The sequence below is a fragment of the Malaclemys terrapin genome, chromosome 3 (assembly GCF_027887155.1).
Source record: "Malaclemys terrapin pileata isolate rMalTer1 chromosome 3, rMalTer1.hap1, whole genome shotgun sequence".
Lineage (NCBI taxonomy): Eukaryota > Metazoa > Chordata > Testudines > Emydidae > Malaclemys > Malaclemys terrapin.
The window spans coordinates 161,216,186-161,238,269 of record NC_071507.1 but is presented as its reverse complement, the minus strand read 5'-3'; the positions used below and the strand labels follow the sequence as shown (position 1 = coordinate 161,238,269).

Below are 22,084 nucleotides of genomic sequence, written 5' to 3'. Positions count from 1 at the left end.
TCTCCTATGCATCAGAAGTGAGAAGAATGGGGTGTTTTCTGAGTTATGCACAACAAATAAAATGCATTTTAATGACTTGGAAATATTTTTCCAAAACGTTGTTTCCAAAATAAAAACTTTTAGTTCTTTTTGTATCTGACAATATACTTTTCCCCAATCTAGAAATCAAGAACTCTCGGTTTCAATATTAACATTTAAACTGATTAATTAATCAGAATAAAAACTGAATGTCCAACTCTAATCCTTATGATAGCCTAGGGTATTTTCCTAGCAAGAAAGAGCTATACATGACCAGCTTCTGTTCCATGCCTTGTAATTCAGTTTTCAAAACACTGTGAAGACTTTCATATACTCCATGATTCTACCCCTTGCCAGTTTCAAATATGTCTAATATTTTCTGAAACAGTAAAGAATTATTCCTTACCCTTCAGTGGTTCTTTGAGATGATATAGTCAATGTGGATCCCAACTTAGGCACGCGTGCACCTCAGGAGAACAAGATCATATTCTGAGTAGCGTTGGCAATTGGGGCCACACACAAATGCACCCTGTGCCTCCTCGTGCTTCTGTACAAGGGCACGAAGTACAGAGTAGCTGTGACCCTCCCTTGGTTCTCTCACAATTCAAAGCCCATGGCAGCTGAGGATTCTGAAAAGTGGAGACAGAGGGCAGATTGTGGGATCCACACTGCCTGTCTCGAAGTACTATAGGTAATGTAAGATAAGTAACTGTTCATTCTCCTTCAAATACATGATAGTGTGGATCCCACTTTAGGTGAATGGCAAGCAGTATCCTCTCAGGTGGGAATGAGAAGGTCCAACTGCATCATCTGAACTATGATTGTAGTTCTGCTCTCCTGGATGTGGCATCTCACCTGGCAGGTAAGCCTAAATCATAGTGCTTATAAAAAGTCAATGGATTACTCCGCATTGCTGCCTTACAGATTTCTGATACTGACACATTCCTGAAGCAAGCAAAGGATGTTGCTTGCTCTCTGATGTAGTGAGCCTTGGATTCAGTGGTGGAGGTATATATGCCAGCTGGTAACACAAAGACACACTGTTATCCCTTTAGATATTCTTTGTGAGGAGATGGCTTGGCTTTTAGAATGTCCGGGTATGACTAGAAAGAGATGGGATGACAGCCTGAATGGTTTGGTACTATCAATAACAAACCAAAACCCTGGAAACACTGAGTGTGTGTCATTTCTTTTCTCCCAATGCCAAGTCTGGTTTTGGGAAGAAGACAGGTAGATTGACTGTGTAAGTGGGAAATCTGAGACCATCTTGGGAATGAACTTCAGGGGAGGTCTCAGCATTACCTTGTCCCTATGAAGTGACAGCCACCAGGAAGACAGAGTGCAGAGTGAGGAGGGGAAGGGAACATTCTGAAAGGCTCAAATGGAAGTTCCATAAGGCTCAGGAGGACTGAATTGAGGTCTCACACAGGAGCAGGTCCTCTGACCGGTAGATAGGTGTGTAAGAGTCCCCTGAGAAATTTCAATACTGTAGGGTGAGAAAAGATGGACTGTACAGGTGGGTGCAAGCTGAAATCACCACAAAGTACACTTCAGTAGAACTGAACTTAAGTCCAGCCTGCTTCAAGAGTAAAAGGCCTGGGCTGGGGCCAGACCATGCTAGTATCTATATCAAGAACTTCTTCTATTTAGATGAATACATCCATCTGGTAGATATTTTCATTCTCTGAACTACAATTTCCTGGACGATGGGGAGTATTTGCTAGAGGTGGTACTTAACTAGCAAACCACCATGCTGTCAGGGGCAGCTACTCTGACATGGATCTGAAGTATCTGGTTACAAAGCTGTGTGAGATCAGGTCCAGACAGTCTGGGAGCTAGGTCACAAGCTGAATGAACATTTGTAAGAGATCAATCAGCTAAAACTGCCTCTGCCAATATGGGGCAATGACTATGGCCTTGTCTCTCCTGATCTGGGTGACCATGGAACCAGGGGAATAGGTGGGAAGGCCTCTATTCCACTCAAGGAGGAAGGCATCTGGTAACGATCCTGAGTTCAGTTCACATCTGGAGCAAATGTTCTGACATTTGGCTTTGTCCTTGGTGGCAAACAAGTCTATCAAGCGGAATCCCCAAGGATGGAATATTATTTTCACTACAGATATGCGCAGGGACCATTCATGGTTGGTCACAGATTGTCTGCTCAGGAAGTCTGATGGATTGTTGCTGACTCCCAGGAAGTGAAGGGCTACCATAATCACCCCCATTCTAAGGGCACCAAGCCCAAAACATAATGGCCTCCAGACATAAGATTGAGGAGCAAGAAGCAGGTGCCTCCTTGTTTGTTTATATAATGCACAGATGTTGTGTTGTCTTGGAACTTAATTTTGAAGGACAGGTAGGAATGCCACACAGGTCAATCTGAGAGCCCTGAGTTCCAAGACATTCAATTGTAGCTCTGGTACCAGATCTAAGGTCACTCTCAGACAGTAGTGGGGAAGTATCCCTGCTCAACACTGTGGAGAAGGCTTAGTCTGGTGACGGTGATGAGGAGTAGTATTCCTCGAATGGCAATGCAGAAGTGTCATGTTTCAGCTCTGGTTCTGAAGCCTGGTGCCACAACATCATGAATAATGTCCCGGAAGGGGAGCCTCAACAGTTCTGTGAGGCATCTCTATAACTGTCTTAGTTTGAAGCAATTAATCTCCACTAGTAACATCAACATCCATTATCTTCAACTATATCTTCACTTAATCTTTCTGTTAAGCTCCCATACACAGGTTTTTTATGTCCTGCAGGCAGTGTTTTATCTCAACTTTTTTATATTTCCTCCTAGGCTTTGTTTGCCTTACACATATTCTTAGTACCTCTCTACAGATCTAAGCTTCCTGAATGAAACACTTCATTAATGTTGTTGTGTTTTTTCACTCTGTACAACACACACACAAAAACTGAGGTAGTTTAGCTCATCAGATTTAGCATTCAGGAAACTCTTCATCAAGTGCATAATAACTGTGCTCATAAGACCTAAAAATTCAAAAAAACACAAGAGCTGTTTAATACAACTGTGCTCCCCACCAGACAAGAAAATGGGAACAGCTGTCCAGTATGCTTTTAGAAGAAAAATCAGTTTGTTTAACATGCCAAATTTTTATTGTATCCAGCCTTTGTGAGGTCATATGTAGATAAGCATACTAACTAGAGATGGCTAAGCAATGCAAAAACATATGCATACATTTCTTTTACTAACAAAAACACTGTGATTAGTTTATCTGGTTAATATTATCTGATCATCTACAAAGCTGGTCAAATGATGAAAAAGTTATTTGTTGATACATTTTCTCCAGGGACTAACAAGAAAAATGTCCTTAAGTATATTATCTGTGAATATAATCTGTCCAGTCCTACGACTAACATCTCTAATACTGCTTCCTGAGATTAAAAGAACAGAGAAGGGAATAAGCCTAATTTTCCCCCCAAATTTAAAGTTTTCCATAATCTAATCCAGAAAGTACTATCCAGTTGTTTGTAAGAAAATTTCAATCAAGGTATCTCAAAATTTAGTAAAAAAATTTGCTGCGTTTCATATTTACAGAAACTGCCTCAAAGATATATTCTTCTCACATGATCCAAAATGGATACTATGTTTGCAGAAAACAGTCTTTCAACAACAGAAGAAAAGAATAGTTTCAGCAGATGGCTGACTTTAAACAGGAGCTGATCAGGGACAACTGGTGCTAGAGGAAGGTATGCCTTCAAACTAAGAGTTGGCAGAAAGCCAGCAGGTGCTGAAATGCACTCTAATGCTAAAGGCTACTGTGCATGAAATGAGAGGCCAAAGAAAGGAAATAATTAATAGCTGAAGGACAATTTAAAGAAGACATTCAGGAACTAGATGAAGCCAAAATGGGACCACACAAAATGAACCTAATAGCCACAGCACAGCCATACCAAATGGAATAAAATGTTCAGCTGTCTTTAGGCTAATGTCACAAGCTTAAAAGCCCAAATTGGGTGAGGTTTGTGCATAAGAAATCAAATACTGTCATTATTTTCAAGACTTCATGTAACAACAATTAATGGGATACAGAAATTCCTGGTGTACAGGTTAGGACATGAGAGAATGTCATTTTTACAAGTACGCCATTCAGCACGGGGAATTGTGAAGGAAAATCACCATGTATAGTCATTGCATGCAATAAAAATGTAAATAGTGTGTTACACTACCCTACAGGCTTCCAAATCAGAAGAGTAATAAATAATGTTACTAATCTTAATGGGCCAAATCTTCAGATCCTTACTCAGTTTTTATTCAGACTTTACAGAGTCAAACTACTTCAAGATATGTCCCACAAAGATTATTAATGTAGCAAAATTTACCAAAACAATAATGATTGACTTTAACCAAGCCATTATTTATAGTTCATATCTAAAATGACTGATTTTGGAATAGCTCATTTTGGAGCACAGTAAAAAGGTGTTCTTGACTTCATCTTGGATGGAATCTAAGAAATGGTTCAGGAGGTTGAGTGTGAGACAGCCACTGGGCACCAATGACCACAGGGCAATCAAGTTGAAAACCTTAACGAAACTAGCTACCAAAGAGAAAAGAATGGTGATGAATTTCAAAAGGACAAGCTTTTTTGTCTATAAATTGCTTATTTTAAAACTAAGCCAAAATAGATGCACTCAAAGTACAACAGTATAAAATATAGTATAAATGAAGTGCATCACTCACAATACACTATCAATAAAAATTAGTAACAAAATAATAGGGTGAAATCCTGTTATGGACTGAAAACTAATTCACAGGACAGAAAGGAAAGTCATGACTGTTTCTCAGTGTGGAAAGAAAGCTGAGGTATCCCACACATCAGCACTGACACCAGAGCTACTATCTATATTAATGATGTGAAGGAAGTAAACAATGAAGTGGTAAAATTTGCTTGTGACAGAAAACAATCCATATTAGGAAAATTTGTGAAGGACTGATAAGACTCTAAAAGGACCTGCTCACACTGGAGGATTGGGCAGCAAGGCAGCAGATGAAATTTAATTTAAATGCAAATTAACAAGTCTTCGAAATAAAAATCTAAATTACTCATACAAACACATACCCATACAGAATATCATTAAACAATTACAACCCAGACTCAGTGGGGATCACATCCTGAAAGACATCTTTCCCAACTCCCTCTTTTGCAACCTTGCCAAGCTCATCAGAAGCATCAACTCAAAGCAGCACCAGACCATGCCAGAACAGATGTAAAACCTGCAGACATTATCTCCACTGCTACAATGATCAATATCCTGCACAACACACCTTCTAAGATCCATGGGTCCTACACAAGCCTATCACAATATGTGGTGTACCTCATCCAGTGCACTAAATGCCCCAATAACAACTATGTGGGTGAAACCAGATCATCTCCTGAATGAACTCACCCAGAAAAATGAGAGAAGATAAAAATACCATATCACACATGGGCAAATACTTTACACAAAACGATCACTCCATAACTGACTTCTCAGTCTTCACCCTCAAAAGAAACTACACAACACCTTCAAAAGCTGAGCCTGGGAGCTAAAACTCATAACTTTGCTAGACACTAAAAATCACAGGCTCAGTAAAGACACTGGATTTATGAGTCTTTACAACAATCTGTAATCCACTAACTCTCCTTTGTCCTAGGACTGCAGAGATATTAACTGCCTACGTCACCTTCAATGGTCTCATGTAACATGTGTTAACTTCTTATGCTTAATGATCTGTTCCACCTTGTATTTAGCAGTAACACTCTCAGTACCTTTTGCAGAGTCTAAGCTCAAAAACAGAAGCTGATCCAATAAGAGATATTACCTCATTCACCTTGTCTCTCAGACAAACGGATAGTCTGAACTAACAGTGTCCTGATAGGAGAAGTGTCTAGTCATTGCATGTAGATCAGTAAAGCTGATTACCTAATTAATTGCAAAGATGCAAAAAGCAAATAAAAAGCTTGAATATATTTCAAAAGGATTTAAAAATACTAAAGACGATATTGTTGTATTGCATTATAAAATAATAATAATGCCTGGAGTATTGTGTTCCATTTGGCTACCTCATCTCAAGAAATAGATATCACTGAGATTAAAAAAGTGCACAGAAGTGTAAGTAAAATGATTATCAGCTTCATGATGCAAGGGGATTTACATATGTGAAGAGACTGCAAAAGCTGCAATGATTAAACCTTTAGTGGAGAAGAACCAAAAGGCTCCTCAGTCAAATACACAAAATAATGAAGCTGTAGAAAACATAAATCAGACTATTTTTCTTACTTTGTGCCACAATAAAATAGTAAACTGCAAACAAAATATACTTCTTCACACAGCTTGTAATCAACCTGTGCTACTTATTGCCAGGATGGGGAGATCATTGAGATAAATACTGTAACAGGAGTTTTTTAATGAATAAGTAATCTTAACACTATTAACATATTCAGTTACTAAGATAATACAAGGAAAATCACGTCTTTGAGGCTTAAGCTGATGGCTTCTATACCTCAGCAGGCTATATTTCTACAGAGCATTGTACAATTGGCCAAGTTCAGTGGGGATGTTTGTTGTCATCTGCTGTGTCAGGTACAAACAATTCAAGATATCAGACAATACAGACCAACTGTCTGATTCTTTATGACAATCCCTACGTTCCTATATATGAGTTACAGTACTAAAGCTGTGACTGAGAGAACCGTGATCTTTTAAAAAAGAAGGGAGAGTGAGAACAACAAGTTCCCTGCCTTAAGTTTCTGCATCGTGAACACTTTGCTCTGTTGCAGCTTTCATTGAATTGAATTAAACTCTGCAGGGATTGACTCTTCAGAATGTGACTTTATTCATTATTGCAGAAACACATCAGCAACTTGATTGGAGCCTCACGGCCAGGTCAAATTTCCACATGCATACACATACAAAAAAGTCACTTTATTGGCTTTAACTCGTTCTGTATTTTTTGAAGGGTGGAAACTGCTTGTTGAGTTTGCTACTAGAAAAATATCTTTTATAATCAGATCACATACAGGCCAATATATGGGTCAAACAGTGAGTACCCTCTGCTATCCTTCATTATATCATCCAGATAGGAGCACAACACTGTGATAATAAGCCCTTGTAACCTTGGACACCTTGAATTTGCACATTATGACAGTGTTTCATTACATGATCCCATATTATTTTTTCTATAGGACCCCTGCCTCATTTAATGTACAGATGGACAGTGCTCTGGGGATGAATCCAGGCTGTGCTCTGAATAAGGCAGTTGTAAGACCCCTATCTCATTAGCTAGAACAGGGGTTCTCAAACTGGGGGTCGAGACCCCTCAGGGGGTTGTGAGGTTATTACATGGGGGGGGTCGTGAACTGTCAGCCTCCACCCCAAACCCTGCTTTGCCTCCAGCATTTAAAATGTCGTTAAATATATTTAGAAGTGTTTTTAATTTATAAGGGGTCTCGCACTCAGAGGCTTGCTATGTGAAAGGGGTCACCAGAACAGAAGTTTGAGAACCACTAAACTAGAGAAATTGGAAGACGTGTAGTGAATGAGGCAGGGAATACTTACAGGAAGATAGTTTTAATGGCTGTAATGGAATGTATTTGCAGTGTATTTACTAGTAATTACTAGTAATCATCTAGTATGTGAGGAGTGACTGATGACAATGTCTTTAAGAGCAAAATCACAGTAACACCTTTCTCTTACTGCAATCTCCTACCTCATTAACGAGGGTTAAGGCAGGTGAGTGCCATACTGGAGAACTGAATTCTATCTCTGCTTCTACGTGATGCTTGGCAACTCACTGAAAGTGTTCAGTTAATCACTAGTTGTGAATTCCTCATTTTCTGGGTGCCCAATGGGGCCAGGAGACAGTTTTGCAGAAGTGTTGAGCACTCACAACTGCAACTGAAGACATCTGGAGCTGTGATTTGAACATATAATGTGCTATAAATATGCTAAGTATTCTGGAAAATCAGGCCCTATCAGTCTCAAATTGGGCAGATTAGTGGATGCTTTTTGATAATTCTGGCCTTAATTTCTCCGTGCCTCTATTCCCATATACTATGCTGAAAACCACCCCAGGAGGTTAATAATTTGTATTTGGTGTACAGTTTGAATGGTGTGCAGTAAATAAGGCATGTGGCCACACACTGAATGAGGATAAAAAGTAATATTTAATAATTACTCATTCACTGAGAGAGGCAGGGGCTCTGTAGAACAAAACAGTATGTGTTCAAGGATTGAAAACTGTATCATAATCTAAACTCACAAGGGGTCCAAATTAAAGTTGCACAGGCATCTTTAAATCTGGCATTTTCTAGCTTTTGAGTGCTTGACTTTACAACCTTAACATTCTTCTAACACATTTTGTGTTTTTAATGTAATTCTTTATATAGTTCCAGAATTTTTTACTTAATAGACAAACCAGATTTTGATACAAGTAGGTAAGAGTAGAGGTGGCACAATTTCACTTAAGTCTGTGGAGTTACTCCAGCTTTACACCCATGTATCTGAGATCAGAATCTGATCTAAGGAATTTGAACTGCTAAATTTACTGGATTGTGGCCGGCCCTTCTGTGGAGGCAAAAGGGACAGGGAAGAGGTTAAGTATCAGGGGGTAGCCGTGTTAGTCTGTATCTACAAAAACAACAAGGAGTCTGGTGGCACCTTAAAGACTAACAGATGAAAGGGAAGAGGTTAAATGCTTCTCCTGCTGCTTGATTCACTGTCTAGAATTCCAAAAGATCTGTGGTTTCTGATCCCTCCTTCCACCCCCACTCTATGTGTTTTATGAGGGGCAGGAATAGGCAGGGTGAGGATAGGAACGTGGATCTGCCCCTTTCCCTACCAACCACCAGTGCAGAGGGAAAATATTCTATTCCCTCTCCAACAGATAGGAGGTTGGTTCCTTATTCACAGATCCTTACTTGTGATACCAGTTCCCAACAGTCGCTCAATGAGTGTGCCAATGTGCACTAACTCAAAGCTCCCAAGAGGAATCCTGGCTGAGTTTGCCCCTTCTGATGCACCTGAGGAAGTCAGTGCAAAATCTACCCCAAATATAAGTAGAAAGTAATTATCTCAAACCTGGATGGAAGGGGGAGTGAAGGACAAGGGTAACAGTAATAAGTTGTCACACTGTATCTTAAATACACATTATCAAGGTTCAGAGTCTTGATTTTCTGGGTTCTTTGTGTTTTTTATTATATTATTATTATTATTATTATTGTTATTATTCTTCCACATTTTATTTATATGATTTCTAAAAAGAGAAGACTTGAGTTTGCAGGCCTCATGAATAAGTTTTGAGGAGGCAAGTGAAGGACAAGAGGATGGAGGCATGGCAGAGTCAGTCAGGGAGAAGCATACATTGTTTGATGGAGATATGCAAAAACGTCACTGTTCTTAAAATATGCAAAGATCCATTGACATTGTAAAGTTAGATGCCTAAATCTTCAAAAGGCTCTTTATAATATTGTACACTGAAGTTATTGCCTAAAGCCAGGGGAACCGCAGCAGTACATTTCTAATACTTAATCCCCCAAATTCAGAAAGCTTTCATGGTTAATATAAGGAATCTCTCTTATTTTCTCATGCTATTTAATTTAATCCATACATTTGATATCGGATTCCAAGTCAATGTGGACACAAATTTATTCCTCAGGAAAAATACTGCATTCCTTAAGTTCCCTTGGGTATTACTTGGTTACCAAAGTCTAACAAATGTTTCAATTTGACACTCTAAATGTCAGGACATATAAACAATGCATTGTTTTAGGCAAGCTAATGTAATCTTTACAAATGAAAAGTACTCATGATATGTACAGCAAGAATCAATCATTCAACACATGATTGTAAACCCACTCTGAATCAACACGTCATACCTCTGGCTTGCTTTACAACTACAATGTTTATATCTTTCAATTTAATATAAGCCTTGAAGCACAGCCATGCATATTACTATAGAAGTAAAAATTACAAAACTATTTAAATATAAATATATAAGGATTACATGAAGAAACCTGATATGCAGTAAAAGTGAACTCTTTCTCAGTAATGGAATTCTTAACAAAAAACAGTATTGAAAATGCATATGGGTTGAGATTTTCAAAGATGGCTAGGCAATTTGGCCACACGTTGAAATTAATTACAGTTGAGTAGCTAGTCAGATTTGAAAATCTCAGACATGGAGTTTTGTATATTAAAGGTTAATTATTAAAAAATGGAACTAGAGAACACTGTGCCAAAACGTTATTATGATGAGAACAATTATTATTTTAATCAGATAATTTCATCAAGGAACCCAATTCATTTTGACCATCTTCCAATAAAATTAGCTTTGCCCATTCCTCCCTCCCTTCTACTCACAGCCAAATCCTACCCTTTCCCTAGCATAAATATGTCAGTGAAACTACATCTAAACAAAAATATGTTTCTCCACAGTTAATTATTTTGCTGAAAATTGCAGCAAGCGGATAGAATTCATAAAGCCATGTAATGAGAAAAATGTTTGCTCTAAAACACCAAAGAGAACTCTGATACCCTTTTTCCTTATGAAACCTACCATCCTTCTGGAGATGCTCTTGAATGTTCCTCCAAAGGAAATTTAAGATTAAAAACTCTCCAACAAATTTAGCCTTAAATGCAGAATTAATCAGCAAAACAGAATATAATATGTTTTCATGAATCAAGTTCTAATCTGGACTATGTATAATCTCTGGAGATTTTCCAAGGCACAAATGGCAGTTAAAAGCCTGACTCCTACTGAAAGTAAATGAAAGCTAGGCCCCTAACTGCTATTTGTGCATTTGAAAATATCCACCTCTGTTACTAGAGTTATCTTGATAAAAACACTCTACCTCTGTAAATAATGGGTGACTCTACTGCAGTGGCTTCTAAAATGAATGCTTTAGGCACACCTAATTTTCAGTATATATGTGAATTGCCAATCTCTAGATTAAAAAACGTCAGGGGCCCAGTCCTGGAATCCTTACTCCCATTGAAATCAATGGGAGTTTTGCCTGACTACAGATTGCAGGAACAGGACTGTCATTTGCTTCACTAAAGTTGTTGTAGTAGCACTGTGTGGGTTGTATTATTATTTCAAAATGTCTGTCCAAAATATCACAGACACTTGTCAATGTTTAGCTGATTCTACTCTGCTGAAGAGATCTGATCACATGAGGAACATTTAGACTGTAACCAGATCAGCCAGAGCAAAAGATCACAAATGGGATGAAAGAATACCCATTTCATTTCCACAGCTTTTATGCCCTTTTCTGTCCTACTAAATGTTCAAATGGCATTTGTTTGGAGAGACAGCTCAAACACATGTACAAAGGAGTCTGGCTTTTACCCATTTTGTGAACCATAACATACACCCTTCTGCTAATCCTAATACAGAGGACATCTACTAATTTTAGACCCAAGTGGTATAAAGTGTCAGCTGGCAGATAACTGGCTACCTGAATCTGAGTCTAGAGCAATGAAGTTTTCTGGCCCAAAGGATAGCTGATTGCTGTCCTATTTCAATGCATATGGTACATTACATGAGTGCAAAATAGTTACTTTTGCATATAAATTATGAAATGACACTTATAATATACTGACATTTCAAGTTCAACAAAGCCATATGGGTGCAACTAACCGCAGATTTTGGACCACTGTTTTGAAATGCCGTATTTGATATATATATGACCCATCAGAAGCCTACACCTGCTCATCTTATTCCCATTTTTTCAATTATATCGATGGAACTACTTGTGTGACTGCAGTGAGCAGAATATAACCCTTAACATATTTTTCCTTTAAATAACTTATTTCTAAATTATTTTCAGTAAAACTGTATTTGTACTTAACATGCACAGGATTTTGAAAAATTGCTACATTACTTATCAACAGATAAAATGACTTGTGCACAAATGCTATTATTATTAAATAATATTATGAGAAATGTAGAGCTATTAATATACTTTCAGTTCAGTTACAGTCATATTCCAATGTCCTGAGGACAAGTAATTTCAAAGAGAGCTTTCATGAATAAGGACTTGAGTAATAACTTAGAACCCAATCCTACAAACTGATCTGCATGGGTGGATTTCTGAAGTCCCTGGGTCATCATAGATACAAGAGTCTGCCTACACAGATCCACTTGCAGGATCTGGCTCTTCATATGGACTTCAAGATTTTACTTGAGAACTGTAATGTCTTTGTAAGCATTATTTCACCTGTCTGAAAGCTTGGTTGACTACAAGCATTCAGTAGATGAATATTTTCACCCACTACAGAAAAATCAAGGCTTTGTTAAATTACAAGCCTCTAATGATTCTTTTCAAGAAACATTTCAGGCATGCAGCAATAAGGCTGCATTCATATCTGACATTTACAAAAAAATTATTCTTTATGGCCTCAATTCAACAGAGTAGTTAAACTTAATTTTAAGCATTCTTATTCAGAAAAGTAGAAAAGTACTTAAGCATGTGCATAACTTTAAGCACAATGAGAATCAATGGGACTTAAGCTCATACTTAAATTTAAGCATGTGCTTTAACCAATGTTAATGGAAAGAAAATAAGCCTAATCAAAGTCTGTATGAAAAGGAAATAAATATTATCATTAGGGATCAGTGAATTAGTTACATAGGAACCAGCCAAAATTCTGACCCAAAATGTGCACTGAGCCCAAACCAAGCCTTTTAAGAGAAATTATGATTAATATTTTTCATATGCTGTTCCATCTCCTCTTTTTGGCCATAAGCACATGATAGGCTGAAATATTTTTAGTATTTTTGACCCAGTTGGAATTGGGAATTACCAGAAAACCTATGAGAGACTTTTATTAGTTCTCCAAATAAAGGGCCAAACTCCGATTACTTTTATCTTACATATAGACCCACAGAAGTATTGGCGCCTTCCAGCATAGTTGATGTAGGAGAGTCAGTTTGTTTCAGTACATCTTCTTGTACGAATGTAAACCAATGAGGGATCCGCAGGTGCATCCTGCAAATCAGGCAGACATGGCCACATGTTCGTGCCATAGCCTGCTTTCTTTGTTCACATTTCTCTTTAGCTTTTTCTGTTCTGCTATTTTACATAGCTTTAACCACAGGCCAACAGGTCTGCAGCCAACCTGACCTGTTAGCAGCAGCAGCAGCTTCCCATGTGCTTGGATTGATGTGGCCAGCTTTTAGGTGAGCTTTGAGAGTGTCCTTGTATCGTTTTCATTGGCCTTCCACCGTACGTGCTTCCATTTTCAACGGGGAAGTTGTGTATCATCCATGCATACAAGGTGACCAGACCAACAAAGTTGAGCCTGTATCATCAGGGATTTAACACTAGTCATACAGCACTGGTCCAGGACTCCAGTGTTTGGTATCCTATCCAACCACTTGATTTTACAGATGAGACACAGACAATGCACGTGAAAATCTTCTAGTTGCTTCAAGTGCCATTTTTACAGACATAGAGAAGAGTGCTTCACAGGACTGCATGGTAGGCATTAATCTTGGTGTGAAGTTGAATGCCTCTCACATTCTACAGGTGGTGACAAAATCGACCACAGGCAGAGCTAGCTTTAGAAATGCACTGAGTGATTTCATCGTCAATCATGGCATTATTGAAGTGCTGTCAAGATAGCAAAATTTTTCTATCACATTCAGCAATGTGTCATCAATTGCAATTTGGGGGGCAGAATACATTTTTCCTGGAGCCGGCTAGTAAAACACTTCAGTTTTCTTGAGGTTGATAGAGTCCAAATCACTTCGCTGATCTAGAAAAGCAGTTGATTAAATGCTAAATGTCTTTGACGGTGTAGGATGGTCTACTAAACTCTGACATCCTCTCCTCCTCCATGAGCCCCCTCCTCTAAACAGACACTGCAGTTTAAAATGGGAATAATCCATTTGCTCCACAGCCATTCATAAGGACTTTAAAGGAAGCAGTAATCAAATGCTGAAGGCGTTGAGAACTTATTTACATGACACCACCACCCAGCAAATTCCAGACCCAGAGCAACAGGACTATTTTTCTATGGGTGGCCTTTTCAAGCTGAAGTTTCTGTCACATAGAGCAGCTTCCTTTCCAGCCAAGATACATGGCATTCTGGAGTCTGCATGGCCCAGGAAGCTGTGTACATTTATTTAAATAACATATATCATGAGAATGTTCCTTTATAATTATGATGTATTTATAAATGTTTAACTCTAAGAATTTTCTCTTTGTTTCAGAACAGACACACACACTAGCTGTTAGATGACACAACCTCAACAGTGATATGAGGGAGGAAACTTTCCTACGTAGTTGTAAAAACTAAACTAAATTCATTTTTATGAAACAATTATTTATAATTAACATACAGGGAAAGAGAGGGAGAAGAAAAGATAATCATATATGAGGGATTACAAATGTAGGGCCTGATTCCCTGTTGCATTACGCCAATTTTACACCAAAGTAACTCTTATCAAAAGCTATGCATTTAAAGACATAAACCCATTTTAAATTACTTTTGTTAGATGGAACCAAGGCTTTGGAGCGGAGCCCAGAGCTGGAGCACAGAGCAGCTCCGAAGCAGTGGAGCTGCAGATTTTTGCCTGGAGCTGGAGCGGAGCTGAAGCACAGCTCCAAAGCCCTGGATGGAAAAATCCATCCCAGTAATTCACAGTGATAGTGTCTGGTAAATTAAAATTATATATATAGGATGTATAGATTAGACTGTGGTCCGCAGACCACCAGTGGTCTGTGAGCTTCATTCAGGTGGTCCGTGGACAGTTCCAGCTAAGGTGCGCACCTGGGCAGCCGCACATGAGAGAATGAACAGACACCCTCCCAATTACCCTGGACCCTGGAGAAGATGCACATGTAAGGTGAGGTAGTGGCCTTGGGGGGGAATAGGAGGTAGGTGGGAGGGGGCAGTAGGGTGAGAAGAGGGAGTCGGGGGAATTTCCGACAAGAAGGTCTGCAGCGGCCAGAGAAAGGTAACTTTCACCAGCTCCAGGGCTGCGGCTGCTGGGGAGAGACAGTCCTCCTTCCCAGCCCTAGCTCAGGGGCTGCTGCTGCAGGGGAGACAGTAAGAGACCCCCCTCCTTCCCACCCCCGGCTTGGGGGTTGCCGTGGCAGGGGAGAGAGGGCACATCCATTGCATTAGAAAGGTAAGACTACGGATATTAAAATATGAGTTGTGTGCTTTTATTTGTAGAACAAAAAAACGTTAATTATTAAGGGTTTTTTTTTTAAATAGCATTTTTATCCAAAGCACTTTACAATAGTTAGCTAATGGTACAAACAACATTTGGAAAGATCATTAAGTGGTCCGCCGAGAACTTCAGCAATTTTCAAGAGGTCCACGAAAAAAAAGTTTGAGAACCACTGGTATAGATTGTTATGAGTCTCATTAAAAACAAAATGATAGTGGAAAAACAGGTTAATCACCACCATGGCAAATTTTAACTATATATGGTTAGGACTGATGTACTTGATGATGAATTTGATTAGTCTTTGTTTTCAGACATGTTGATAAGATAATTTAAAGGGTAAAAACAAACCATTTTTGCAACTTCTCTGCACTTGGAACACCCACTAAAGTCAGTGCTGGATTGCAGATAAAGCCCATAGCTATTAGTAATTATGATAATCGGTACATATACTGTATCATTCTGCATCTTCCATGTTAAATCATAAACAAGACAAATATGCTGTATGTTTCCATATAAAATGTACTGGATATTTTATATCCACCATCACAACAAAGGCATTGCCTTTGAACATTTCTAGAGGAACTACTAACAAAGAAGCAATTTTTCCCTTGAATAAGTGGCTTTATTCAATATGATTTCTGTATCAGCTGAGGTAATGTGATTTTTTTTTCCATCAGAAGGCTTTAGAAATTCTGCTGTGAGTCAGCTTTATAAGGATCAAGGGGGAAAAAAGGATGGTCAGAGACAACTGACTACTCAGAGACTGAACTGACCAAGAATCAGAACACAACACCCTTTTCTCCCATAGCAAACAGCTCTTCTGTGCTACCTCGGATTTAGTGAACAGTTGCCCAATTATTTGCTGTCGGAGCTAAAGACATAGTCAACAACGGCATTTGCAAGACACTCAAGATACCGTGGTTTCAATTGTTAAAGCAATCAAGTTCTTGTTTATGTAAGGTCTTCCAGAACTGTGGTCTAGCCTGGCTATATAAAAAGGTGAAGATCAAAACCTCGCAGTTACACTTTAACAGGACTTATTTTTCAATTCCTCTTTTTTCTAAATCAAATAGCCAGAATTTCTTAATGAGACAGCATCATGTGATTCCATGCCTTCCAAGACAGGCAATGAATTTTCTACAGCTGACTCTGCTAGTTACAGTATTCAACAGCTGGGGCACAGATAATTTGGCACCCTGATAATGTCCCAAATGAACACAAGCATATTCTGCAAGCAAGAAAAAATGTCTGAATTAAAAGAAGTGATTAAGACTCTTCACCTTGAAAAAGCAAAAATGGAAGTTATTACATTCTTTATTTGACTTTTTTTAAAACCAACAAATGCAGTTTCTTTCAAAGTTTTGTGAAATGGCACTCCCTGTTCAAAGCATATATTGCAGCAATTCTTTTCTGATTAGATCAGCTCCCATAGCAAGTCATCAGGATAACAATCACTGTAGTGAAGTCATACTACTGGGACTCTGAGGGGAAAATATAGCCGGCTTGAAAACACTTTGGAAAATAATGTATTTTCCAGTTTTTCAATGCTTCATTATTAAAACAAGCTAAAATCTTTACCTTTTTTCCCAGTGATTGAATGTAACAAGCTGCCAAGTACAGTATATTGATGAGCTAAGTACATCACCAAAAAATTAAAGCAAAAGAAACTGGATGCTTACTGAAACATTTTAAGGAGCCATATTTTAAAATACAATATGAATGTGTCCAATCCTCCTCCCCACAGATAAGGTAACAAACTTCAACAATTATAGAATATACTAAAAAAATAAATATGTTAATTAGCCTAGGAGTCTACTGTATCAGCATCCACTAGTCCAAGGGTAGGCAACCTATGGCACGCGTGCCAAAGACGGCACGCGAGCTGATTTTCAGCAGCACTCACACTGCCCGGGTCCTGGCCGCCAGTCTGGGGGGTTCTGCATTTTAATTTAATTTTAAATGAAACTTCTTAAACATTTTAAAAAACTTATTTACTTTACATACAACAATAGTTGAGTTATATATTATAGACTTATAGAAAGAGATCTTCTAAAAATGTTAAAATGTATTACTGGCATGTGAAACCTTAAATCAGAGTGAATAAATGAAGACTCGGCACATCACTTCTGAAAGGTTGCTGACCCCTGCACTAATCCTACCACAGGTATGGACCCAACCTTGTAGCTCTTACTCAGGCAAAACTCCCATTGAAATCAGGGGACTTAGGTCGGTAGCATCAAGCCCTAAAATAATATATCCATTATGAATTTTCCTGGGTATATCAAGTGACTATATAAACTAGACTGAAACCTATAGATCTGTCTCTGGGAACAAATTTGCTTTTTTTTTTTTAATTTAAATCTATTCAGCTAAATTTTAAATCACAGCATCAAGAAATATATACACTTTAGGTTTTTCAACACTTTTCATCTGATAATCTTAATACAGCCTGCTTGCTTTAAAAATCAACATTTGGAAAAGAATAGTCAGAAATGTGTATAAAATCACTTTTGATGATGAAAAAATAGAGTGGACCAAGCATTTCCTTTTTTCTAGGATCTAATAAACACAATAATTATTTCTCCTTTAAAATGTGCTAATGAATTTTATTACAGAAATAGTGCACACGCTCCGTAGATACATTGACACAATAGACACAAAGAGTCATTGTCAATAGTGTTAATAATACATGCTCTACAAGTGAAACAGGTATAAAGTACACTCAGACCTGATAAATCTCATTTGAAGATAATTTCATTTTTGTTTTTAATTTTACCATTAACAATCAGGATAGAATAAAATTAACTCAGACATCTTCAAATAAAACTGATTTCACTATGTCATTCCCATTAAAGTCAGTGGGAATTCAGTAGCTAAAACCCTTACCCAACAATGAATTTCCAAAAAGTTGTATCTTAAAACCACAAAATCAAGACTTTCTGATATAAAACTGAAACCACCTAGCTCATCTTGGACCGAGGTATTGCAAAAGGATTCCGAACAGCAAATACCAAATATGCTGCAACGTGCACACAGGGACTATTTTCAGGATGAAGATTCAGTCTGTTTAATTCCATCTCTTGTTAATTAAGATAGGATCTTAAACATTACTTTGATCTAGTTTTTAAGGTTTAATATTAACAATGCAGTGAAATATAAAATAATGAATTATGTGTCCTATGTACCTCTTCCATACCATCCAGGATAAGGAAATAATACAATTAACATTTCTAATAGAATAAAATAAATTGTATATATCTTATGTACATTAGAAAGGTCTTTCTTCCTGTACTAAATGAAAAAGCTTCATAATGTTGCACGAAGCAGTCGTTCTTACATAATTATTGAAAAGAACAACATATATTAGAGCTTTAAGCACAAAAGGATCTGTCAAAAAATGGTGTGGTGTGTTTTATTGCTTAAAGCAGTCTTTGCAATAAACACATATTTCACTGGATTTATTAGGACCATAGAATACAGTTTTATTTACTAGTTCTCATCCCAGACAAGCATCAGTCAGTAGAGTCTTAGAATAATCTCATTGAAATGTCAGTGATGTCCTCACACCCAGCAAGAAAAGAACAGTGTCACTTAAGCGCTTTACTGAAAGAAATCAACAGACTGCTCCATAAGAAATGACCCTCTCCAGGAGGCAATGGATCTTGTCTAAGGACATTTCAGTACCTTCCACTTCAAACTCTTGATGGTAGCGGACTGGAATAGCAGATATCCAGAGGATCTGATTCTGACCCTTGTTTACTTGCAACCACCAGTGCTATTTAAAGTAAGCCCTACACTATTAGCACGTACCCAGTAAACCCATGCCCCATGCTGCAGCGCTAATCTACTGTACCTTTGTATCTCTCCAGAACATCTTCGTAAGCCTGTAGGTACTCCTGCTCTTCGGCATAGTGGTAAGCACCAGGGGAAAGGTAACCAGCCATGGCTGGAGGGTAACACTGACCAGTTCACTCCAAGGCTGCAGACAGCACGAAGCCTTGGGAACTGCAAAAAAAGGCTAGAGGGAGGGAGGAGGGGTGCTATGCAAGCTGGCCGAGGAAACGCCCATGCCCCCCTCCCGAGCAGTGTGTGAGCATGTGTGTGGCTCCAATAGCAAGGGCTTCCTCTCGGATTTCATTAGCAGCAAATCTCTGCGCTCGGCTAACGGCCTGAGAGCAGGAAGGCAGCCAGGGCTGCAGCAGCCCGGCCATGGAGGTGACCTCCGGCTCCTTCTTCATGGAGACATTTCTCCTCTTTTGACAGTTAAATCGCTCCTGGGTGATCACTTAGGGCCCGATTCTGCTGCAGGCCCCACTTGTGCAAATGCACTGAGCGTTTTGCCTGAATAAGAGCTGCAGCAGGAGCCCTTCCCTCCCCCGGCGTCTGCCTCCCTGTCTGGCTCTGGTTACTTGTTGTGTTGTTGCGCTTGGCCCGGCAGCCCTGGCCCGGCTTTTCTCTCCAAAGCTCGCTAGGATGCTGCTAAGAACTCGCCAGCTGCCTGGGGTTCCTCCCTCGGCGCAGCCTTCTCTGGCCAGGACCTTTTCATTATCTCGGTTTCTATACAAACCCTCGGGAAGCCGCTTCCCCCCTCCGCCCCAGCCCGGACAGCAAGCTGCCACCTCCGCCCGCACCTCTGCTCTCCCAGAGCTCCCCGCGAGCCGTGCCACGCTGCGGGAGAGGTTTCTATTTGGAACCACCGTGGGCTGCAAAGGACTAGAGAGGCTGCCACAGCCCGCATCGCCTGCCCCGCCGCAGCGCCCGGGGGGGCACCCCGGGGGCCGCCCCGCCCGTGTTAGGGATGCTCTGTAGCAGCAGCAGCACCCATTCCCCCCATCCGCCCTCTCGCTACTACTGCCCGGGGGACGCCGGGCCTGCGGGGCCCGGGGCTCGCTGCTGCTGCAGCAGGTGTCCCCGCCGCTCACATGCGTCGCCGTGTCAATGAGCGCCAACTGCGCCTGCGCGGCCGGCCGGTGCTCCTCTCCACCCCCTCCCGCCTCTCACCCCCCATGCCCCGGATCCTCGCGCCTGTTCGCCTGGGCTGGGCCCTTCTTCCCTGCCCACTGCAAAGCCTGAAAGGGGCTTCTGTGCCGCTCCGCATCCCGGGCTCCCTGAACCCCGTGCAACATCCCCCTTACACGCACGCGGCTTTCCCGGGCCCTAGTGAGCTCAAGACCCAGGCTCCAGGCCGCCCAAGCCTCGAAGAAATGTACAGCCGGGCTGGGCAGCTGCGTGGTGCCGAAACCATCCCTGCCTCGCCATCAACTCAGAGCCCTTAGTCCGGCCCCACCCCCTGCTTGCCTCCCTCACCCACCCCTCGGTGCTCTGCCACTATGGCCTGGGGGGCAGCCGCCGTGCTGGGCGCAGTCGCTTGAATTTCCGAGCACTTGAGACCCACGCGGATGTCTGTCTGTCTGCCCGATTCCCTGCTGCCCCGCCCACCACCCCGGTACCAGCAAGACAGAGCAGTTTTTCACACTACACCGGCTAAGGGCAGCGATTACCCAGCGGGATGGGGAGGAAAGACCTTTGGCTGCTATACCAACCATCCCCACACAGGGTCCGACCACTGCATCCTCACAATCGCCCCATTAGGTGAAAACATCTTTGAAATAAACCCCGAAGAGGGAAGGGATGATACATACACACAAAACCAACCTCTGTGGATAACACAGATGACCACTGCCTTTCCCCAGAATTAATATACACGGTGTTGTCAATTTTCAGCTGGAGAGAACAAGGCATCTGCCCTGTTTCAATGCCATTCGTTGCCAGCGTAAGTGACCATCCACATATCAAAACACATTAGTGCCTTTCCTACAATAGGCAATCGAGGGGCTCCTAAGCGGCACGGCCTCCAATGTGCCTACATGGACAAAGAGCTGTTCTACACAGACACTGTTCCCACATACACCGCCTAAAAGGATATCCAGAGCCCAGCTGGGTGATCCCAGCCTCTCCCTGAATTTAATGTGGCCTCTCTGCCATTAAGACACAAAAGACAATTAAGTGTGCCTGTGTGTAGACCGACCAAGATGCATACACAATGTGAAATCGGAGTTATTGCAAATGAGCTTCTCACTGCTAATGCGTTTTCACATGAAAGTTTAATGGGCGCACCTGCACATATTTCATCTTTTTTTTTTTTCTTTCCCACAAGCATTAATTCACCCAACCGGAAAACATGGCCAAATAGCTTAGTCACCACTCCACGGACCTGCAGGATTTTTAAAGACTATATTACAAAGCCAATGAACAAGCCTCCTCTCCACCACCCACCCCCTCCCCCCACACACACATAAATCTTTGCCATGATCTCTCTCATGCAAGCCTATGGTGTGGGCACATGCGGGTTGGTGGGTCTCACTGTCTGGCTGCCTAGAGCCTGGTCTTACCGGCTATCCTAAGCACTGCTCTCTCGGCTGGGTCCAGCACGGAGCCGCCTTGAATTTTCCGCTTGGATCTCTCATGTTTCGGCAGGTTCCAAGGCAGTGTGTCCCCCGGTGCCGGAGACACGGAGCCAGATTTCTGGCTGAAATCATCCTCATCGGAGAAATCCGCAGAGGAAGACATGGAGCATCGGTAGGAGGCGTTTCCAGAGCTCTACAGAGAGATACACAGAGACTGCATGAATATACAATACATAGTGCAATCGCCACAGTCCGCCTAGACTGTTTTACAAACACCCCACAGAGAAATAAAAACACTGAAAAAAATAGGTCGCTCACCATCGTTGTATATTTATATGGGTATGTGTGTGTAACTCCACAGATGGTACCCCAAAATATCCTGAGTTAGTGACAATGCATTTAGGAGGATTTATGCGGAAGAAGTGTGGCCTGCGGTCAGGCAACCAGCTCACAAATGATCTCGGACTAGCCCAACAATAAA

General features: G+C 40.6%; 1 protein-coding gene across 10 annotated transcripts in view; it reads right to left on the bottom strand.

The window, feature by feature from the left end:
* DST (dystonin) overlaps positions 1 to 22,084 on the bottom strand; it is a 432,436-nt gene that overhangs the window by 351,397 nt on the left and 58,955 nt on the right. For 2 of the 10 annotated variants that reach the window (XM_054022022.1, XM_054022027.1), the window contains exon 4: positions 21,589 to 21,796. In XM_054022022.1, coding sequence (XP_053877997.1) covers positions 21,589 to 21,796 — 208 coding nt within the window. Of the gene's footprint in view, positions 1 to 19,049; positions 19,320 to 21,588; positions 21,797 to 21,921; positions 21,985 to 22,084 lie in introns of those variants that run through there. The other 8 variants (XM_054022034.1, XM_054022035.1, XM_054022024.1 and 5 more) reach the window with 5 other exon arrangements.